Source organism: Arvicanthis niloticus, chromosome 2 (assembly GCF_011762505.2).
Source record: "Arvicanthis niloticus isolate mArvNil1 chromosome 2, mArvNil1.pat.X, whole genome shotgun sequence".
In the NCBI taxonomy this organism is placed as follows: domain Eukaryota; kingdom Metazoa; phylum Chordata; class Mammalia; order Rodentia; family Muridae; genus Arvicanthis; species Arvicanthis niloticus.
This window is the reverse complement of record NC_047659.1, coordinates 135,156,724-135,176,189: the sequence shown is the minus strand read 5'-3', so window position 1 is coordinate 135,176,189 and position 19,466 is coordinate 135,156,724. Positions and strand designations below refer to the sequence as shown.

Here is a 19,466-nt window from a genome sequence, read left to right as displayed (position 1 = left end):
CTGCTAACAGATATGGTGAAGGGAGGCCTGTGCCCTTTCTTTTTCATCCTCCCTAGAAGAGTGCTTCCTCAGGGTCAGCAAGATGCTTTTGTAGAATGTGTTCATGAACTCTCACTCTTGAAGGGGAAGAAATGATGCTGCTAGATTCAAACTTTTCCTAGTAACATCCGCCATGTCCTTAACAACCTAATCTGCTCATCCCGACTAACCACTTCCATGAAAATACTTCTAACTAGCCGCTAGAAGCTGATCTACAGGGCCAGTAAGATGTCTTGGCATGGAAAGATGCTTGCCGAGCAAACCTGACACATCAAATTCAACCTCCAGTCCCACAGTGGAAGGCACATACACACCACCGCCTCATGCAGAAACACTCTCATACACACACACACACACACCCCACTCTCAAACACAGACACACCACATATAATATACACAGTAACTGTAATGAATAAAACCTTAAGGTTATCCTCCAATTAAAAACTAAGCATTTATAATGTTGTTATAAACAATTGTAATATATAACCATTTATAATGGTGTTATACACTACAAACGCAGTGTCTGTAACACAGAAATGAAGAAACAAATGATGGACTAGAAGAGACAGTACCTTACCTCCTCACTCGTCTCTGTCTTAATTTTGGGGTCTTTCTCTTGGCCTGAGCTGGGATTGGTGGAGCAGCTGCATTGACTAAGTTTACTGTCCCCTCCGTCCGCCTGGGGCTGCAGCTCTTTGGCAAGCACATCACTGGGGTCATCCCTGTCCAGCAGGTATCTAAGAAGGGCATTATTCTCCTTCTTCTTAGGACTCAGCTGTTCCTGCCTGACACTCCCTTCTCCACAGGGAGCAGTACTGCCAGTGTCTTTCCCAGTGGCTTCTGCAGTGATCTTGGCGACCTCCGCTGGTGAGTTACCATTCTGCAGCAACTTATGCAAAATCCGGTGTTTTTCTTGCAACAGAGACCCATGCATGTTAGAGCTGGAAGACACTGCTCCTGGTGTTGAGGAGGACACTCCAGAGGGGCTGGTGACACTAATGGAAGAGTCTTTGCAGTTTGAATCCAGGGGAGAGTTGGTCAAGGAGGCATGGCCTCGGTCATCGGAGGAGCATGTGAGTAACTGCAGGAGTTTCTTGTGACCTTTGCTCTCCAGGGGTCCCCTGGGAGTCTCTGACGCGTCCCCACTGCTCTCCTTGCCTTCTTTGTCACTGGGGTGATCTCTGCTATTTGACTGACACACCGAACTCTCTACTGCATTCTGTTCACAGTATAAGCCTAGGGGGCTCTTAGAATCCTGACTATTCGCTTTGCTTGGCTGGTTTATATTCATATTGGGAGAGTTATCCAGCTTGGGGCCTGGTGAAGACAGAGTGGATAAAAGAGAGGTCCCCACACCCTCGCTGATGGCTTGCAAGGCACTGAGGGAGCTGCTGGAGAAGCTGTGACTCCCTGTGTTGCTAGACGGTCCCATGGGAGAGTGTACACCTGCATGTGGACAAAGATCATGAGAGACTGTCAGACGCTCGAAGAGACACACCTCTACGCTCCTATTACAGAAGAACAGAAGACAGTGGTGAGGAAAGTGGATACCTGCAGCAGGAGAGAACTGGTGTGAGGCCATCTTTGGGCTCCCACGATTACGAGGAGAAATCATGATGTTTTGCTGGTTGGGGCCAAGACCAGGACTGCCGTGTGGGGGACTGCTCATGTTGAGTCCATAGCTGTTGTTCTGGTAGGAAGATGGTGACTGTAGGCTTTGTGCTGGGGTCAGCGAGGTTACGCTACTAGAAGCCCCATACCTAGCTCCACCCATCTGTCCTGTGTTACTGGGATCTGCCACGCCATAGGTCCGGCTGCCCAACATCTGTACAGTCTGACTTGGAGACATGTTCATGCCACACCCTGCTGCAGGAGGTCGAACGCCTTGTCCTGCAGGATTTGGGTTTGGTCTATATCCATTCTGTTCTCTGCAAACAAACACACAGAAGTTTTACTTTAAAATTGCAGCAATGCACACATAAAGGGAAGGAAGAGAGCAGGAGGGTGCTGCCTAGAAGGGTACACTAGGATTTACAGATTTAATTTCTTGTGTATTGGTATTTTGCCTATATGTGTGTATGTTCACCATATGCAAGCCTACTGTCTACAGAGGTCAGAAGGTGACACTGGATCCCCTGGAACTATATAGTTGTGAGTCAGCATATGGATGCTATGAATCAGGTCCTCTGCAAGAACTGAGCCATTTCTCTAGCCCCACTTTTCCTGTTTTTATATACTACTGGGGATTCAGAGTCTTCTGCATGTTAAGCAAGTTCTCTAATACTGAGCTATATTCCAAAGCCCGTTGATATTTTAAAACAGGGTCTCATCTCACAGTTTCCAAGTGTGACCTTGAGTTCATTAATTCAGTCAGGCCCAGAACTTTGAGATCCTGCTGCCTCTGCCTCCCATGTAGCTAGGATAACAGGTCAGACCACCAGATCTAAATTATGAGATTTGTTTGTTTTGGGTTTGTTTCGGTTTTGTTTGTTTATCTTCTTGCCTCTCCCTCCCAAGTCCTGGGAAACACAGGCGTCCACTACTGTGCCCTGTTATACCGTGCTAGGAACTGACCCTGGGCATCATGCACCCTGTTATACCGTGCTAGGAACTGACCTTGGGCATCATGCACCCTGTTATACCGTGCTAGGAACTGAACCTGGGCATCATGCACCCTGTTATACCGAGCTAGGAACTGAACCTGGGCATCATGCACCCTGTTATACCATGCTAGGAAATGAACCTGGGCATCATGCAAGGAAGGCATTTTACTAGCTGGGCTCCATCCCTATCAGTTTTAAACGAGCCAGAATCTAACTGAGTGACATCAGCGCTGAGTGGCTCTACAGCCATGTGATCCAGAGCCTCTGAGGACTCAGTACAGCTGGCCATACCTGGGGCTTAGCCTAAAAGGGTGCACCAATTCCTTAAGACAATCAGTGAATGAACCTCTTCCTCTGCAGTTTGTTTACCATTAATAACACCAGTAGTTACATTTATATTTTAAATGTATATACTACATTTATATACCTTTTACATTTATATTTTACTTTTCATTCTAAATCCAGTCCCTGGAAGCAATGTAAACACTAGAAATGAAAGGTAACAACAAGAAACCCACTATTCCCCACAACTTCACCTCTATCCCACACACATACCTGGCCTTACCCAGGAAGCATTTAGTGGAAAATACTAACTTTTAAATAAAAATATAACCTTAAAGAAAATATACTCTTAAGAGCCTAAATTCCCTTCACGAAATCCAACAGCTTCCCTGCCTTTTCTCCTGCACATCAACAGCAAAGCATCCTGGGGACAAGGGTGCTTTAGTGTCATCACCTCTGAAGAAAGTGGGTGGAGATGAAGCCATGGCGATCATTCGTTACAGGATTGCGGAAGAGTTTGCTTTTTGTCTGCGCACTCACAATAGTTCCATCAGCCAATGAGAAACGATACACTGGGGTCTCTGCGTGGCCATGAATATAAGCTATTGAGAAAAAGCATACTGTTGCTAGTACCTGAGACTAAACCAAAGCGTATATAGAAAGACAGGAAGGAATCATGCTTCAAGTGCAGAATTGTGTTGAATCATGTGGATATACACACAAGTACAGAAGAGCTATGCTCAGAAACCACTCCCTCTCCCATAGCCACCAAACAGCAGAACAAGGGCTGACCACGCAGTGGGTGCTAACAGCATCATCAACATCAGCACCAAGATCAGCTCCAAATGCCTTACCTTCTTGATAGTGACGCTTCTGGGACCATGACTGCCCATCATTCAGACTGAAGAATCTCTGGATACACCTTCGGATTGTGTCTTCAAAGCCAGGCCTCATGGAAGATCTAAGTGAGTTTGTATCTATATTGACAACCTTTCCTATTAAAGATAAAAACAGAAGATTCTGACCCTGCCCGGAAGAGCCTACTGCTGCTTAGCTAACTAACACCTGAGAATGACATAAAGGAGACAATCTCAGCTCTGCCTTGTCCTTAACACACAGCCAGAGGCTGCTCTCAGTCTGCAGGTCCTGTGAGGGACAAAAAAGTGCACTGTCTCCAACTAGCTGTGAGCAGAGCTCGCCTAGTCAGAAGCATGGCTCTGCACTAGATGCACTTTCATAGTGTGCGTGCTTAAGTCGTCTAGCTATGCTTAGTGTTCCTTAGAGGAGAAAACAAGACTGCCAGATCAGAGAGACAAAGTAAGAGCAAGCGCTCAAGAAGAGGCTGATTCTGACAGATCAAATAACAAACAGAAACGTATGTCATGGGGCTGTGGAGAGCCAAACTCATTCTGAGCATGCAGGAGGAGAACTAGGTGGAGTGACACAAACTTGTAATCTCGGAGCCGACAGGGCAGAGAAAGAGGACCCCCGAGGCTGGACTGAAAGATAGATCTCAGCATGGAAAGGTGCTTGCTGGGGACCTCTGCTCCATGCTTGGAGCCCCAGGTGGAAGAAGAGTGACCTTGTGACAAGTACACACATTCATGAACTCACAGAACCAACTCACACTCATACACACACAGAACCAAAGGAATAAGAACACTTTATAAGTTTCTAAGTAAGGGCACATCGCCAGTCTTACCGGAAAGGTCGTGCCTGGTAATAAAGCTCTCAGGACTGGATGGGAATGGCCGCTCTGTGGTCACACGGCGGGCCACGCAGATCATACAGCACTGCAAGTCTACAATGAAAGGTACCAGATCGGATTACATTCACTTTAGCTGTGACTAAAGGGCGACCAGGAACACAAACAACATCAGTAAGAAGGGTCCCCGGCACAGTGGACCCAACTCTCACCTTCCCCTTCTTCCAGCATAGCTCGAGGCTGAGACAGGGCAAAGCACTGCATTGTTTCATATCTCTGCCGTGTTTCGGGACTGGCATTCATGTCTTCCAAAATATCATGTGTTTTCATCAACATACGACAATTAAATGTATGGCTTTTTTGTCTCTGGTTCTCATTACTCCAAGAAACTCCATTAACTTTGAAAAACAAATTAAAATTTAAAAACAAATTGAAATTATTCTTTATAAGCCAGGTAAAACTCAGTCAAAAACTACTATCAAGAATTCCAAGGGCCGGGCGGTGGTGGCGCACGCATTTAATCCCAGGGCTTGGGAGGCAGAGGCAGGCGGATTTCTGAGTTCGAGGCCAGCCTGGTCTACAGAGTGGGTTCCAGGACAGCCAGGGCTATACAGAGAAACCCTGTCTCGAAAAACAAACAAAACAAAACAAAACAAAAACAAACAAAACAAAAACAAAAACAAACAAACAAACAAAAAAAAGAATTCCAGCTAGGGTTGGGGCTTGCTCTTTGCAGAGGACCTGGGTTTAGGTCCCAGAACCCGCATGGTGGCACAGTCATCAGTAACTCCAGTTCCAAGGAATCTAATGCACTCTGCTGGCCTTGGGCACACACATGATACACGTATATACATGCAAAACATCCATCATATACACAAAATTTTTAAAAATTCAGGCCAGGAAGGGTGGCTCACTAGTTAAGAGCACTTGGCTGTTCTTCCAGATTTTGGCTCTGAGCACCCATATCTGGCAGCTCATAAGCACCTTCAACTCCAGCACCAGATAATCTAATAGTGTCCTCTTCTGGCCCATCATACTGCAGTAACACACGGCATACATGCACATAGATACATACATGTAAGGTTTTTAATATATAAAATCTTTAAGAACTCATGCTATAAAGTGAGCGTGGCAAGGCAAGCTGCTGGCCCAGCTACTAAACTAATGGGGCTGAAAAAAGAGGACTGGAGAGCATCCTGAGACCTTACAGAGAAACAGAAGAACCGAGTCCAGCTATCTTTTCTTACTACCGTAGATGACACCTACAGCTAACATTTCAGAATGACAATATCAAGACATCTGAGTAAGCTCAGCCTCCCCACAAGCCCCACTAAACATTTGGGTCCCATGGAAAACTTTGAGTCCACTAAGGCCAAACTGAAAATGTTGCTGGCAATCACTTATTAAGTCTCATTTTCTGGCTTCCTAAAAAGCACGTTCAATCTCTTAAGATAAGAAATAACTAGGAAAAATTAAATATATTTAGAAAATGTTATTTATATGCATCTCTGTAGTCGGGTATAGCAGCACACACCTATAATCCCAGCACATGAGACAACAAGACAAAAATAGATGATCATAGATTCAGAGCTAGCCTGGACCACACAGTAGGACCATAGATTCAAAGCTAGTCTGGACCACACAATAGGACCCTGTCTTCCTCTCAAACAAAATACAAAGAAAAGCGCACCTGTGGATTTTGGTAAATGTTTAAGGAAATCCTTCCGGTCTTGCTCATGTAAGATGCTGTAGACACTTGTGTTAACCAGGTCCTCCTGCTTGTACTGAAGATACTGTGTGACATTTTCTGACACAAATACAATGTTTCCATCTCGATTCACCACAAACAGGAAACCATCCAGTGCCTGCAGTGGGATGTGTTAATACTATCTTGAAAACCATGTCCCCACAGAAGCATTAAACCCCTCCCCCATTTTTGTCAGGGTTTGGGTTAGGATTCAGGTTAGGGTCATACTTGCAAATAGAGCATTTAAAGAGTCAACAGTACTAAAGAGGACCCAATCCAATACAACTGGTGTCCGTATAAGGACAGATGAAAAATACACCAGGGAGGCATGCCCAGGGAAAAAGCCTTAAGACACAGTAGTGAGCCAAGAAGAGAGGACTTGGGAGAAAGCAACCCTGCCAACACCCTCATCTTGGACTCCAGTCTTCAAAACTGAAGAAATGGGATCTGTTGTCTGAGTCACCTACTCTGTGATATTCTGTCACTGCAGCCTTAGCAGAGGAAGACTACAGCCTTGTTTGTAAATAAAACTTGAGAGGGGCCAGGGGGAGACACTAGCCCAACAATTAAGAGTTAACTGCCAACCATCAGTTTTATTAACATTAGCAAGATTATTTCAGGGCATAAAAAAAAAATTTTTTTTTTTAAAAGGGAGGGTGACATATCACACACTTTTAATCTCAACACATTTAGGAAGTGGAGGCAGGAGTTGAGGTCATCCTAATCTATACTTCAAGTTGAAAGGCAGCCTGGGCTAACATTGTAATGTAAAAAAAAGCCTGTATGTTTTGCAACCCTGTTGCAAAGAAACAAAAAACAAAAAAAAAAAAATTTTTTTCTTAGTGCTCCCCAATTTTCCACCTGATCTCAAGTTAAGCTATAGGAATTACCATCTGTTCCTGAATGAGAATTTAAAATGAATGAACACAAAGTAGTTGAAATGACTCACTGAAAGAAAGACCAGTTGTCAAGTAAACTTGCTGAAGCGCTCGCCGGCCTGAAGTAGACACTGCGCCATGGTTAATCAGCTCTTCTCAAGGCAATTACTTTAAAAACATGCACATGTTTAATGTTTGAAATTGCCTCACAAGCTGGGGTGCAGCTCTATCACAGAGCACATGCCTAGCATGCATGAGGCCCTGGACTTCCCTCCCCAGCACCATGAATAAATTCTCCAAGAATACAGAGCTGAGGGCAGAAGATGTCACTCCATGATAACATGCTTACCTGCTATGGTCACCTAGCATGTGTGAGGCCCTGGGTTTAATTTCAAGCACAACAAAGAAAAAGTAAAACTGTACTGTGTTGTGCAAGCAATCATGGGAAAATTCATAGAAGGGTCTGAACTAAAATACACTAAGCACCTCTGGTGCCACTGACCTATAGAATTATGAACTTCTCTATCACAAAGAGCTTCTTTGCTTTTGTATACATGTGTTGTATTTTCATATTGTATACAGTGAGTATACAGTACTATATTTAGTGTCAGGAGAGTATTTTATGATTACTACAATACTGAGCTCTGCTCCACAGGGGTAAAAAACTATTTCCTATTTCCAATCCACACACACACACACACACACACACACACACACACACACACTCACACTATATATATATAAATCACATAGTAAAACAACCAAAGCACAACATGCTTGGACAGCTACAATCCTCACACCTACCTGGAGTAAAAGCGGTCCTAAAGAGTCTTTATCAATGACTCCCTGCCCTGTAGAAGACACATCAGCTTTCTGAACATCATCATCACTGGAAATAGTTTTTCCTGAAGACACAGAAGAAAGCATCATGTTGAACCTTGCATCTCTCTCTCTCTCTCTCTCTCTCTCTCTCTCTCTCTCTCTCTCTCTCACACACACACACACACACAGAGAGAGAGAGAGAGAGAGAGAGAGAGAGAGAGAGAGAGAGAGAGAGAGAGAGAGGTAGGTACACATGCATGCACAACACATTTATTGGCTGATAAGAGAAAAAGCCTCACGGTTTCCCAGGAAGGCAGCAGATGGATGCCCGGCTCCCTTTCTGCTCGAATGCTAGTCCTTAGTCCCCAGCTTCCCTCCCACAAGCACTCTGCATGCTGAGGAACATCGGACTTCTGCCAAGTCTCTGTTAATTGTTTCTTAAAAAGCAAAGCCAGTCGGTCAACTCATGGGACTTTGGTCAAGTCTTACTTAGCACAAGTGAGGCCCTACTCAATCTCCTTGATCCAAAATGGGAGGAGGAGGGGGATTTCATACATATTAGAAGTCCAACACCTGGGTGTTTTTCTGACTTTGTATTACCTTGTTCTTTTATTTGACGTATCTGTCTCACTGTTTCCTTTAAAATGGCACATTTGTCTGGTTTGACGTTGAAGTTGTCAATATCACTAAGATTTGCAGATATCAGCTCGGCCAGTTCTTCTATATACTTGCTCTCCTGTTCCCGTCTCCACTTCTCACCACTGTAGACAAGACTGGAAGACGGAGAAAAGCCACGGCTCACACCTCTCAAGAAAGCTTTGAGCAGAATCTGGGTATCCCCGGATAACCCATTAGTTTTGTGTGAAATAAACTAAACTCAGCCAACAAAAACCATCAGATGTGGTGGCACAAAGCATACACTGAAGAAACCCCTGGGGCAGTGGTGGTGCACGCCTTTAATCCCAGCACTTGGGAGGCAGAGGCAGGTGGATTTCTGAGTTCGAGGCCAGCCTGGTCTAGGGTGAGTTCTAGGACAGCCAGGGCTACACAGAGAAACCCTGTCTCCAAAAACAAAAACAAAAAACAAACAAACTGAAGAAGCCCCTACAGCCTTCTTCAGTGCCACCTCTGATTAGCCTCTGGCCTTGAGAAACACCAACCCCAGCTCTCCGATCCGAAAATGGAGACCATCACCTACCCTTGTCCTGGAGCATCACAAGGCAGTTTCCGTTTTCGAGACTCAGTGGCCAGTGGATCCAAGGAGTTTTCACCTAGTCCACTCATCCTGATCACAGATCAGCAACTACGAAAGAAAAGGTGACAAGATTTAAAGCACTAAAACATGCATTTTCTATGAAGATGTCTTTGTAATTATGTTCAGACGCTTTGTAATTATGCTGGGCATGGTGGTACAACCCTAGCACTCAGAAGGCTGCAAGACTAAGGATTCCTAAATCAAGAAGATTAAGGATTCTGGGTAAGCCTGGTCTACATAGCAAGTTCCAGGCCAATCAAGGCCCAGTGTCAACATGCATTTCACAAAATAAATTATGTTTAATAAATGACTATCAGAACTTCACTCTTGAAACAATTCCGAATTTTTATTTATATCCAAGTAATAAAAGCTTACCCAGTGATTTGGTAAAAAAAAAAAAAAAAAAACACTTCCAAATAATAAGCCCAGACTAGACTATAAGATTCATTTTTATTTTCTGTGTATGAGTGAGTGTTTTGTCTACATGTATATATACATATGTATACTTATATACATATGTACCGTGTGTATACAGTGCCCTCACAAGCCACAAAAGGCTGTCAATCCCCTAGAGCTGGAGGTAAGAGGCAGTTATGATCCACCATGTGGGCATGCTGGGAACAGAACTCATCCTCCAGTCCCCGGACTCTTTTTCTAGGTAGCACTTCTGTCCACTGGATCATTCCTCCTCCATTGTTAAGTCCAAGTTAGCCTAGACTATATCAACATGACTTAAAGCAGAGGTGCCAAGCCAGATACACTGTACATGACAGGGGTTGCCCTAAGCCACACCACGACCATTATTTACATACTGACTGCCAGAAAAATAATGTATCTTGGTTAAGTTTCAAACACTAAGACGATAAATACAAGGTATTTCTTTTTGAGTTTATAATGTGAGGGTTCTATTAAGCCTCATTTACTAAGGCTTTCATGTGTGGTAAACTCTTGCTTAAACATGACAATCATTGGTTTAAAGAATCTCAAGTCTCCAGTGTTACATCTAATATTTCAGCCAGCCAGGATGCAGGTGTGCCACTAGATGGCACAATACTACCAGAAAGGCCAGTAAAAAAAAAACACATGCTCAAACTTAAAATATGTAGGTCATATTTGTTTTGAGACAGGGCCTCATCGCCCAGAGTAGCCTGGAACCTATAGTTGTGGCTGGCCCTGAGCGCCAATCCTCCTGCCTCTGTTCATACTGGGAAAGCAAGCACTTGCTGTCATACCTTTGGTCACCCACACCTTTTGAACCCTCTAGATAGTCAGGCTATAGTATCATGTAGACAGGGTTGAAGAGGCAATGTGATTCTTTCAAAGACAGAAGTATAACAAATGTAGCTGTGTTACCAATCAGTTCAAAGGTTTTGTGGTTTTATTTTTTTTTTTTTGGGTGGGGGGTGGGGGGGTTCGAGACAGGGTTTCTCTGTGTAGCCCTGGCTGTCCTCGAACTCAGAGATCCACCTGCCTCTGCCTCCCAAGTGCTGGGATTAAAGGCATGTGCCACTTCTGCCCAGCGTAGATTATTCTTAAACTGAGCAGCATGGGCAGGTCTTTACTGAACATCGTCCAGATTTCTACACACTATCTTCTTGCCCTTGCGTTATGTGGGCTCCAGCTGCAGACCCCAGTGAAGAGCAGTTCTGGTTTGATCTTTTCTCTCTACAACAGGTCTGACTTTGCTGTGAAATACAAACCAGTGCACAGCACACAGGGAGTTCATAAATGCCACCAACAGCACAGAACAGCAGTTCAGGACACCTTTCTGTGCTGTCAATCTCATCTGTTTCTCTGTCACTCTGAAGGACATCTATGACAAAGTTCAAACTGAACAAGAATCTGAAAGAGACTATGTGGGCAGACACAAACAGTCTCCGCCTCTGTATCCGTCACAGCCCAGCTCACCAAGGACACAGAAGGAACTGAGCATCAGGAGTGGTGCCAACTCAATGTAGCTGAATGCGACAAAGACTGATAGTGGCTCCCTCAAAAAAACATTAAAATTTTGGTATTTGACTTAACATTAACTAACTTCCTTTTTTTGTTATCTTGGGTTTAGACAGGGGAAAAGGCTTGCCAACTAGCCCGAAGCACAAGGACACACTTGACCAAAAGGAAGAAATGGGGAGAGGGCTCAGAGGTACTTGCCTCTGTTCCTGGCAACCAGAGATCCATCCTGGGACCCACAAGCTGGAAGGAAAGAACCCATGTTTTCTGTACTCCATTTGTAGACTGAGGCACGTGTGCATGCACAGGCACACAAACATTTTTAAAAAGATTAAATGAAAAATATCAATGCCAGTGTTCTGTTTGAGCAAGTTATTTCAAGGCCTGAGAAAAACCTAATCAGATCAAAATGAGAGAAGACAGACTACCCAATGATAAAGTAGCAGAGACTGGTTAAATCTTTCCCTTTTCCTAGGTTACTAGAGAGGGAGGGAGTGACACAGAGCAGTATGGCACTGAACTTCTTACATATACTGGGTGATTATTCACAATGGCCCCCACCACACACATGTGTGATTAGTTCTGCTTTACAGATAGGGAAGTGGCTAAATAGCTTGCCACTAGCACCATAACTAGATCCGGAATGGAAGAAGCTATAACATACTCCATAACCAACCAAAGGATCACCAAAGCAAACAATTCATGCCATAAGTCACACTACCTCCAACCAGGTGACAAAGCTTCTTCTCCACTTATCAGTAAAAACATAAAGGGCTGTAACATCTGCTGGGTAGGGGCATGAGATAAGGGGTCTGGGGAGTTAAGTGTTACCTCTGCAGGCATTATGCCTCTCCCTAGTCCCCACTGCATGAACCATGCTCTGCCAGGCCTAATACCATACTGACTTCCACATGACTGTTTCTCTGAATAATCTTTGTCTCAAAGAGGCACATTTTCAAACAGCATGTTCTGGTTTCCTGTAGTTGACAATCAGACCTGAATCCTGTCAAGGAACGCCCATGCTGCGCCACAGAAAAGAGTAACCTAACTGCACTGTACTGCAGAGCTTCTGCACGTACAGTTTTTTAGTGAGTTCTAGGCACTAGATAAAGCTGGCCTTTGAAATTACATGTATTTACTTTCAAATAGATAATATTTCATTATACAGTGTTTTTGTTTGTTTTTCCCAGAATCAGGGTTTCTCTGTGTAGCCCTGGCTGCTCTAGAACTCACTCTGTAGACTAGAGTGGCCTTGAACTCATAGAAATCTGCTTGCCATCACAGCCTGGTTCATCATATAGTCTTTTAAATCTACATTCATTTATAGCACCAATCATTCATCAGAAAAGACATTCATCAGTAATGAATCAAACCCACCAACATTATGTTTAAAGGTAAAGGCTCAATGTTATCACTGACCATCAGATTTCACCACTAAAGTGCTAGTTTAGCTAACTCACTTTCAAAACATGGTCTGCCAAATATACAAATTTGAAAACCATAGATTATCAATCACTGGAGAGATGCCTCAGCAGTTAAGAATACTGTCTGCTCTTCCAGATGTCCCAAGCTCAATTCCCAGAAACCACATGGTGGCTCACAACCTATACTGGGATCTGATGCCCTCTTCTGGCATATAGGCATACATGTAGATAGAACATTCATATACATAAAATAAATAAACAAGTAAATAAATAAAATCTTAAACTAAAATAGTATTTCAAACCAGGAATGGTGGTATGCACCTTTGATTCCAGCACTTGGGAGGCAGTGGTAGGCAGTTTAAGACCAACCTGGTCTATAAAGTTCCAGGACAACCAGGGATACACAGAAAATGATTGTCAAAAAAAAAAAGAAAAAAGAAAAGAAAAAAAAAAAAAGAAAGAAAAGAAAAAATAAAACAAAAAAAAGTATTTTAGGGGCTGGGGACCTGGGTTCAATTCCCAAAACTCACAGTGCAGCTACCAACTCCAATTCCAGGGGATATGACACCCTCTCCTGACCTCCACAAGCACCAGGCATGCACATGGTGTGCAGACATCATGTATAGGCAGAACACCCATGAGGCAAAAATAAGTCTTCTTTTTAAAGGTGTTTCAGTGCTGAGTAAATGGCTCAGCCAGTAAAATGCTTGCCTGAACTCAATACTTCATTCAATCTACATAAAAGCCAGGGGCAGTGGTGTACACTTATAATCCCCCCTCATGCTGGGGGGGAAAGGGGAGATGACACACACACACTGCGCAGGGTGGGGAAGACACCCAGGGCTCACTAGACAGACAACCTAGCCTAATTAACTAGCTTCAGGCTTATGTAAGAATCAGTATCAAAATTAAAAGTGGGGGAAGGGGGCCAAGACTGCAGTGAGGTGACAGAGAATCATAAAAGTACCTGCCCGGCCACCAAGCCTGATGACTTGAGCTCAACCTCCAGAAATCACAGGATAGAAGGAGAGAACTCACAGCCTCCCAGAAAGAAGGACAACTCTTAGGAGTTTTCCTGTGAGCCTCACATACATGCCCCAGCACAGGCAAGTCAACACATGAAAACATTCGTTCAATTTCAGCACTCAGGAGGCAAAGGCAGGCTGATCTCCTTGTGAGTTCAAGGCTAGCTTGGTCAACATTTCAAGTTCCAGGCCAGCCACAGCTACACCTGAGACCCTGTCTCAAAAAAAAAAAAAAAAAACATTAAAAATAATAAACAAATTGTTCCCCACCCAATATGAAGATTGTAGGCTACAATTTAAAACAGTATTTTTAAACTGAGTTAAGAGGGCCAAGAAATTCAAGAAAATAAGACATTCAGTAACCATATAATAAAATCTTTTAATCAAGTTAGAAATAAATGCCCAGGATTAATAAGAAAAGAATTGATGTTCAAGGAGGGGTGGTACTTGCACATGAGCACACACAGAAGAAATAGTCAATGTGACCAAAATTAACAATTTTCATCAATTACAAAGAGTAAGGAGGAGAATCCCATCACTCAGTGTCTGAGTACCTCTCAGTGAAACAGATCTGGTCAGCATGGATACTATGTGAGGTCAAAGCCGAGCAGATAAGGCTGACCCCACACTCAGCAGACACATGCACACATTGGTCACACTGACTGACTAACGCACATCAGACAAACTAAGGAAAGCAAAGGAAGACGAGGGCCTCAGGCCCATCTCAGAGCTGACTCAATATGAGCAGGACCCTCCCAAATTTCCATCTCTGAATTTCAACTCCATTTCCTAAAAATGGAAATCGAGCATTTTCACAATGTAAAAGTGATTAAAAACCCTGTTTCCAACAGCAGAACTTAACTCAGTATTTAGCAGACGTGGACTTTTGCTCCAATAATACTGCCACCTATTAATGTTTTAAAAAACAGATCTTTGAAACCAGAATTCTGGTATATGGTTTTAATCCTAGCACCCAGAGGGTAGAGGCAGGCAGATCTGTGAGTTCTAGGCCAGCCTGGTCTACAGAGTGAGCTCAAGTCCAGCAAGGACCACAGAGTAAGACCCTGTCTCAAAACACAAAATAAAATAAAAACCATGTTAATGCTCATAATTGATTTTTTAAAAATATGTATGAGTGCCTTGTGTGCACGTATGTCTGTGTAGTATATGCATGCAGTGTCCAAGGAGGGACGGTAGTTACAAATGGTTTGTGAGCCACCGTATGTATCCTGGGAATTTAACCCAGGTCCTTAAGAGGAGTAGCCAGTGCTACTGAGTCATCTTCTCCAGACCCTCATAGTTGGCAGTTGGCACTTGGAAGGCAGAGGCAGGAGAGGGAGGGGGAGAGAGAGAGAGAGGGACAGGGGGAGTAGGCGGAAGGGGGGAGGAGGGAGGAAGGAGGGAAGAGGGAGAGAGAGGAGGGAGGAGGGAGAGGGGGAAGGGGAGGAGAAAGGGGAGAGGGAGAGAGGGGAGGGGGCAGAGAAAAAAAGGGGAGGGGGTGGAAGTGGAAGAGGGAGAGAGATGGGAAGGGGGAGGGAGAGAGAACTTGCAAACCCCCTTCCCCAAGTCAGAGAAAAGACACTGGCAATATAGCCTGATTAAACTGAAAGTGTCTTTCACTATACAGCATTCTTAGTAAAACAGTTACCTTATGAACTGCCAAAAGAGAGACTCAGGATTCTTAACATTTCTTCATAAAACAACTTATCAAAAACTCAGACAAAAACACATGCATACAACTAATGAATTTTTACTTCCTTCCCAGGACCTAAGAAGCCAAGCCTACAGAGTCTCTTCTACAACTGCGGAGACAGCCGAGTGACATCTGTGTGGGCTGCTGCGTCCTCTGCAGTCAGAGCATGCTCCTGCTCCTGCAGCGAGCCAATGTGATCTGCACACCAATGGTACTAGGAGTCCATAGGTTCCCACATGTGATGCCTATGTCAACTGTAGAGTGTTCCTCTCCTTAACCAGCTTGCAACACATGCTTTATTCTAAACCCTTTTTAATTATCATCACAAGCAAAATTTTAAAAGCTAAGAACAAAATTAAAAGTCATTTCCATTCTACGCAGTTGGTCTACAGTGCTCCCTTCCCTAGTCCCCTTCTACGTGCTGCTCGCATCTCAGGATACAGAAATTAACTAGGGCTGGCTCTAGATGACACTGCAAGAGCACTGTGTGTAGATGTTATGTTTTTACTCCAATGGTCTTAAAACTGGCCAAACAGAAAATTCCACAGAAATGAATCAACCCCCCTAAATCGTTATCTTCAGATGCTTGTGTACTTGCAATGTGTTTAATATACAAGCCCACTAAAAATGTAGTTTCTCATTATTAATGCTAAGTTGTTTGAAAATGTGAAAATGACTAAGGCTCCTGTTATCCTGGATCACGGTCTGCTGCCACGCGCTCCTGTCTAACACCCTGTAAGAGCAAAGACCTAAAAGGGGCAATTTTGAATCCGCCAGCTGTATGCACTGATCACACACAGCAAATCTACGCAAGGCCAGAAGTGTAGCTTTTCAATATTAACTCCCAAATAGCACTGTGCCTTAGTTTTTCCTTTTGAGACAGGGTCTATGTACCACTGACTAGCCTGGGGCTTGCTATATAGACCAGCTAACCTCACAGAGACCTATTTGCCTTTACCTCCCAAGTGCTTTACCTCCCCAGCCTAAGATTCTTTTAGAAATAGATTCAGAAACAAAGAAGAAAGTAAGAAAATAATTAAAAGTTTGGCCCCTAAGAGGGATGACCATTTATAATAGCTGTACATTATTTCATTCTTTAAACTGTTAGCCTAATATTTAAGCTAATTACATTTAATTTTCAAAACTAGGTACTATAGAGGTACATTATCACTGACTCAAAGGCTTGTTTTGTATGTTTATTCATTTGGGATGCTGGGGGGTGTTCAACTTACAGCCCCATTCAAGGCAAGCATTCTACCACCTGAGCTGCAACCTCTGTCCTTGATCCATAGTGTGTGCATGTGCATATGCATGTGTGTACGAATGTGTGTTTGTCCACTTTGAATAAAACTCATTCATGAACAAAAGCTAAAATTTTAACCAGTTCTACAGAAAAATGGTGACTGCATTAAACAGAGATGAAGTTGAGGTGAGGGGGCTGCTCAGTGGTGAGAAGCACTTGTTGTTCTTGCCTAGGGCCTGGACTCCCTTCTCAGCACTCACGTGGTAGCTCACAGGTATTTGCAATCCATTCCAGGGACCCAACAGACACACGTGATGCACAACACACACATGCAGGCAAAACACTAGTAACCATAAAATAAATAAGACTTTAAAAATGAAATTTGCATTCCAGGAATAATGCCACAGTTGAATAAAAAGTTAAAAATATTGAGTCTGAGAACAACCTGAGCTATTATAGAAAGACCCTGTAACACACAAGTATTCATTAAATATTCCAAAAATGTCATACTTAACCACTGGTCTGACTTGAGGAATGAAACATGATTCTCGACATAGATTTCCTTCTGAAAGCATTCTGTGCGCCTTGGAAGTGCACACTTGGGATCCCTGCACTTGGAAGCTCAGGCAGAAGGACTCCCCAAGTTCAAGAGTCCACTATAAGCTCAGAGCAAGTCGCAGACTAGCCAAGGTACCACAGCCAAAATTGCACCTCAAAAAACTTAAAAATGTTAATAATTAAGGAAGCTGCTATTGTTTAGTTTATTTTGGGAGTAAGGGGTTGGTACACGTGCCAACAGTATGTTAAGGCAATGATTCCTGTTTCTGCTGCTACATCTACCTGCCCATGGAACTTCAGGATTCTCCTGTCTCCACTCCTATAAATTAAAAAAGATAAACCGGGCAGTGGTGGTGCTCGCCTTTAGTCCCAGCACTTGGGAGGCAGAGGCAGGTAGATTTCTGAGTTCAAGGCCAGCCTGGTCTACAGAGTGAGTTCCAGGACAGCCAGGGCTACACAGAGAAACTCTGTCTCAGAAAGAAAGAAAGAAAGAAAGAAAGAAAGAAAGAAAGAAAGAAAGAAAGAAAGAAAGAAAGAAAGAAAGAAAGAAAGAAAGAAAGAAAGAGGGAGAAGAGAAGAGAAGAGAAGAGAAGAGAAGAGAAGAGAAGAGAAGAGAAGAGAAGAGAAGAGAAGAGAAGAGAAAGATAAGGAAGTTAGAAGGGAACATGCCGGGGGCTCTAAGGGGAGTTAGGAGAGTTGTTGAGAATGTATACGATCATAAACCATTGCATACACATTCTAAAAGAATAAATTTAAAATATTCTTTTTAAAAAGGCTTTTTAAAAAGCAGTCACATCATTCAAGTAAAAATAGCTGTGTCTTTTCCATTTGTAACAAAACCACTTAACTGGCCCTAAATAGAAGAGTCACCAAAATTACAGTTCAAGTTTTAAAGTGTAGTCATAAGCCTGAGCGTAACAACTGGTTTTAAAGGTTTTGAAAAACTAGAGCTAGCTAAGTGGATGGCATACGCCTGTAATCCCAGCACATGAGATGGGAGGAGCAGAAGTTCAAGGTCATCCCAGCTATATAATTAGGCCAAGGATCAGTGTGAACTATGAGACCTTGTGTCAAAAGAAGGGGGAGAGAAAAGTCTGAGGTGAAGGCTGAGAGACACAGCCCAGTGGTAGAGTGCTTGCCCAGCAAAGGCCTGATCCTCAGAACTGGAAGGCTGAGTACAAAACAGGCTGCTATATCACAGGGACAGAACTTTATATCAAATCCAGATCTGAATCTAAGTACTCATGAAGCCATAAAAAAAAAAAGGTGAGAAAAATTAATCATGCAGAATACAGTTCAGTCTTATAAACCATCATTAAATTTAAAGTATGTTGGACCCGTTACCATCTTCATCCTCATCAATATTTTAAAGCTAACCAAGGGGGCTGGAGAGACAGCTCAGCAGTTAGGAGCACAGATGCTCTAGCAGAAGACTTACAGGGAGGGATGTTCAAGTTCCAGGAGGCCCCCAAACTCTAGTTCTAGAAGATCCTCTAAAGGCAGTGCATGCACATGGTGCACAGACATGCAAGCAACAAAACACCCAGAGCACACGGAATAGACATTAGATAAACAAATATCCACGAATACATACAGTACTCAGTAACTGGAAAAATTTAACAGGGAAGTAAAAGAACAGCTGTGTAGCATTCAAGGGCAGACCTAAAAGTTCAAGAACTGGGTTCAAAAGATGACCTCAAACATACATCATAGCACACAACATAGAAAACACTGCTTAATTTAGTGCTTTAAATGTTTGTTTGTTTTTCAAGACAGGGTTTCTCTGTGTAGCCCTGGCTGTCCTGGAACTCACTCTGTAGACCAGGCTGGCCTTGAACTCAGAAATCCACCTGCCTCTGCCTCCCAAGTGCTGGGATTAAAGGAGTGCCTCACCACTGCTCGGCCTAGTGCTTTAAATTTTAAAGTGCATGGTGTGAATGGTTCATCTAACGTCTAAGTGCTGGTGCAGATGCATATATACCATTTATTACCCCCATTTCATACTCAGACAGTGGGCTAGAAGGAAGAGCTCAACTGTAACAGAGAGAAAACACGATTTACTCCAACCCATCAAAATAACAAGGGAAAACAAGGACTGGACGCCTAAGCTATGGTATCAAGTACTTGACTTCCTCACAGACTTGTCCTCCATATCAGCAAGCCACCTAATGCTATACAAGAACTGCCATTAGAACCGGCTGGATTGGGCTGGAGAGATGGCTCAGCAGTTAAGAGCACTGAC

At 43.4% G+C, this 19,466-nt stretch overlaps 1 protein-coding gene across 5 annotated transcripts in view; it reads right to left on the bottom strand.

The window, feature by feature from the left end:
* Ncoa3 (nuclear receptor coactivator 3) overlaps positions 1-19,466 on the bottom strand; it is an 82,448-nt gene that overhangs the window by 19,050 nt on the left and 43,932 nt on the right. For 4 of the 5 annotated variants that reach the window (XM_034495071.2, XM_034495073.2, XM_076930258.1 and 1 more), the window contains exons 3-12: positions 9,275-9,379; positions 8,677-8,849; positions 8,059-8,159; positions 6,320-6,494; positions 4,842-5,027; positions 4,627-4,725; positions 3,779-3,919; positions 3,379-3,526; positions 1,591-1,967; positions 617-1,485 (exon numbers count right to left, since the gene is read on the bottom strand). In XM_034495071.2, coding sequence (XP_034350962.1) covers positions 617-1,485; positions 1,591-1,967; positions 3,379-3,526; positions 3,779-3,919; positions 4,627-4,725; positions 4,842-5,027; positions 6,320-6,494; positions 8,059-8,159; positions 8,677-8,849; positions 9,275-9,360 — 2,355 coding nt within the window. In that variant the 5' untranslated portion in view covers positions 9,361-9,379. Of the gene's footprint in view, positions 1-616; positions 1,486-1,590; positions 1,968-3,378; positions 3,527-3,778; positions 3,920-4,626; positions 4,726-4,841; positions 5,028-6,319; positions 6,495-7,325; positions 7,418-8,058; positions 8,160-8,676; positions 8,850-9,274; positions 9,380-19,466 lie in introns of those variants that run through there. The other variant, XM_076930260.1, reaches the window with a different exon arrangement.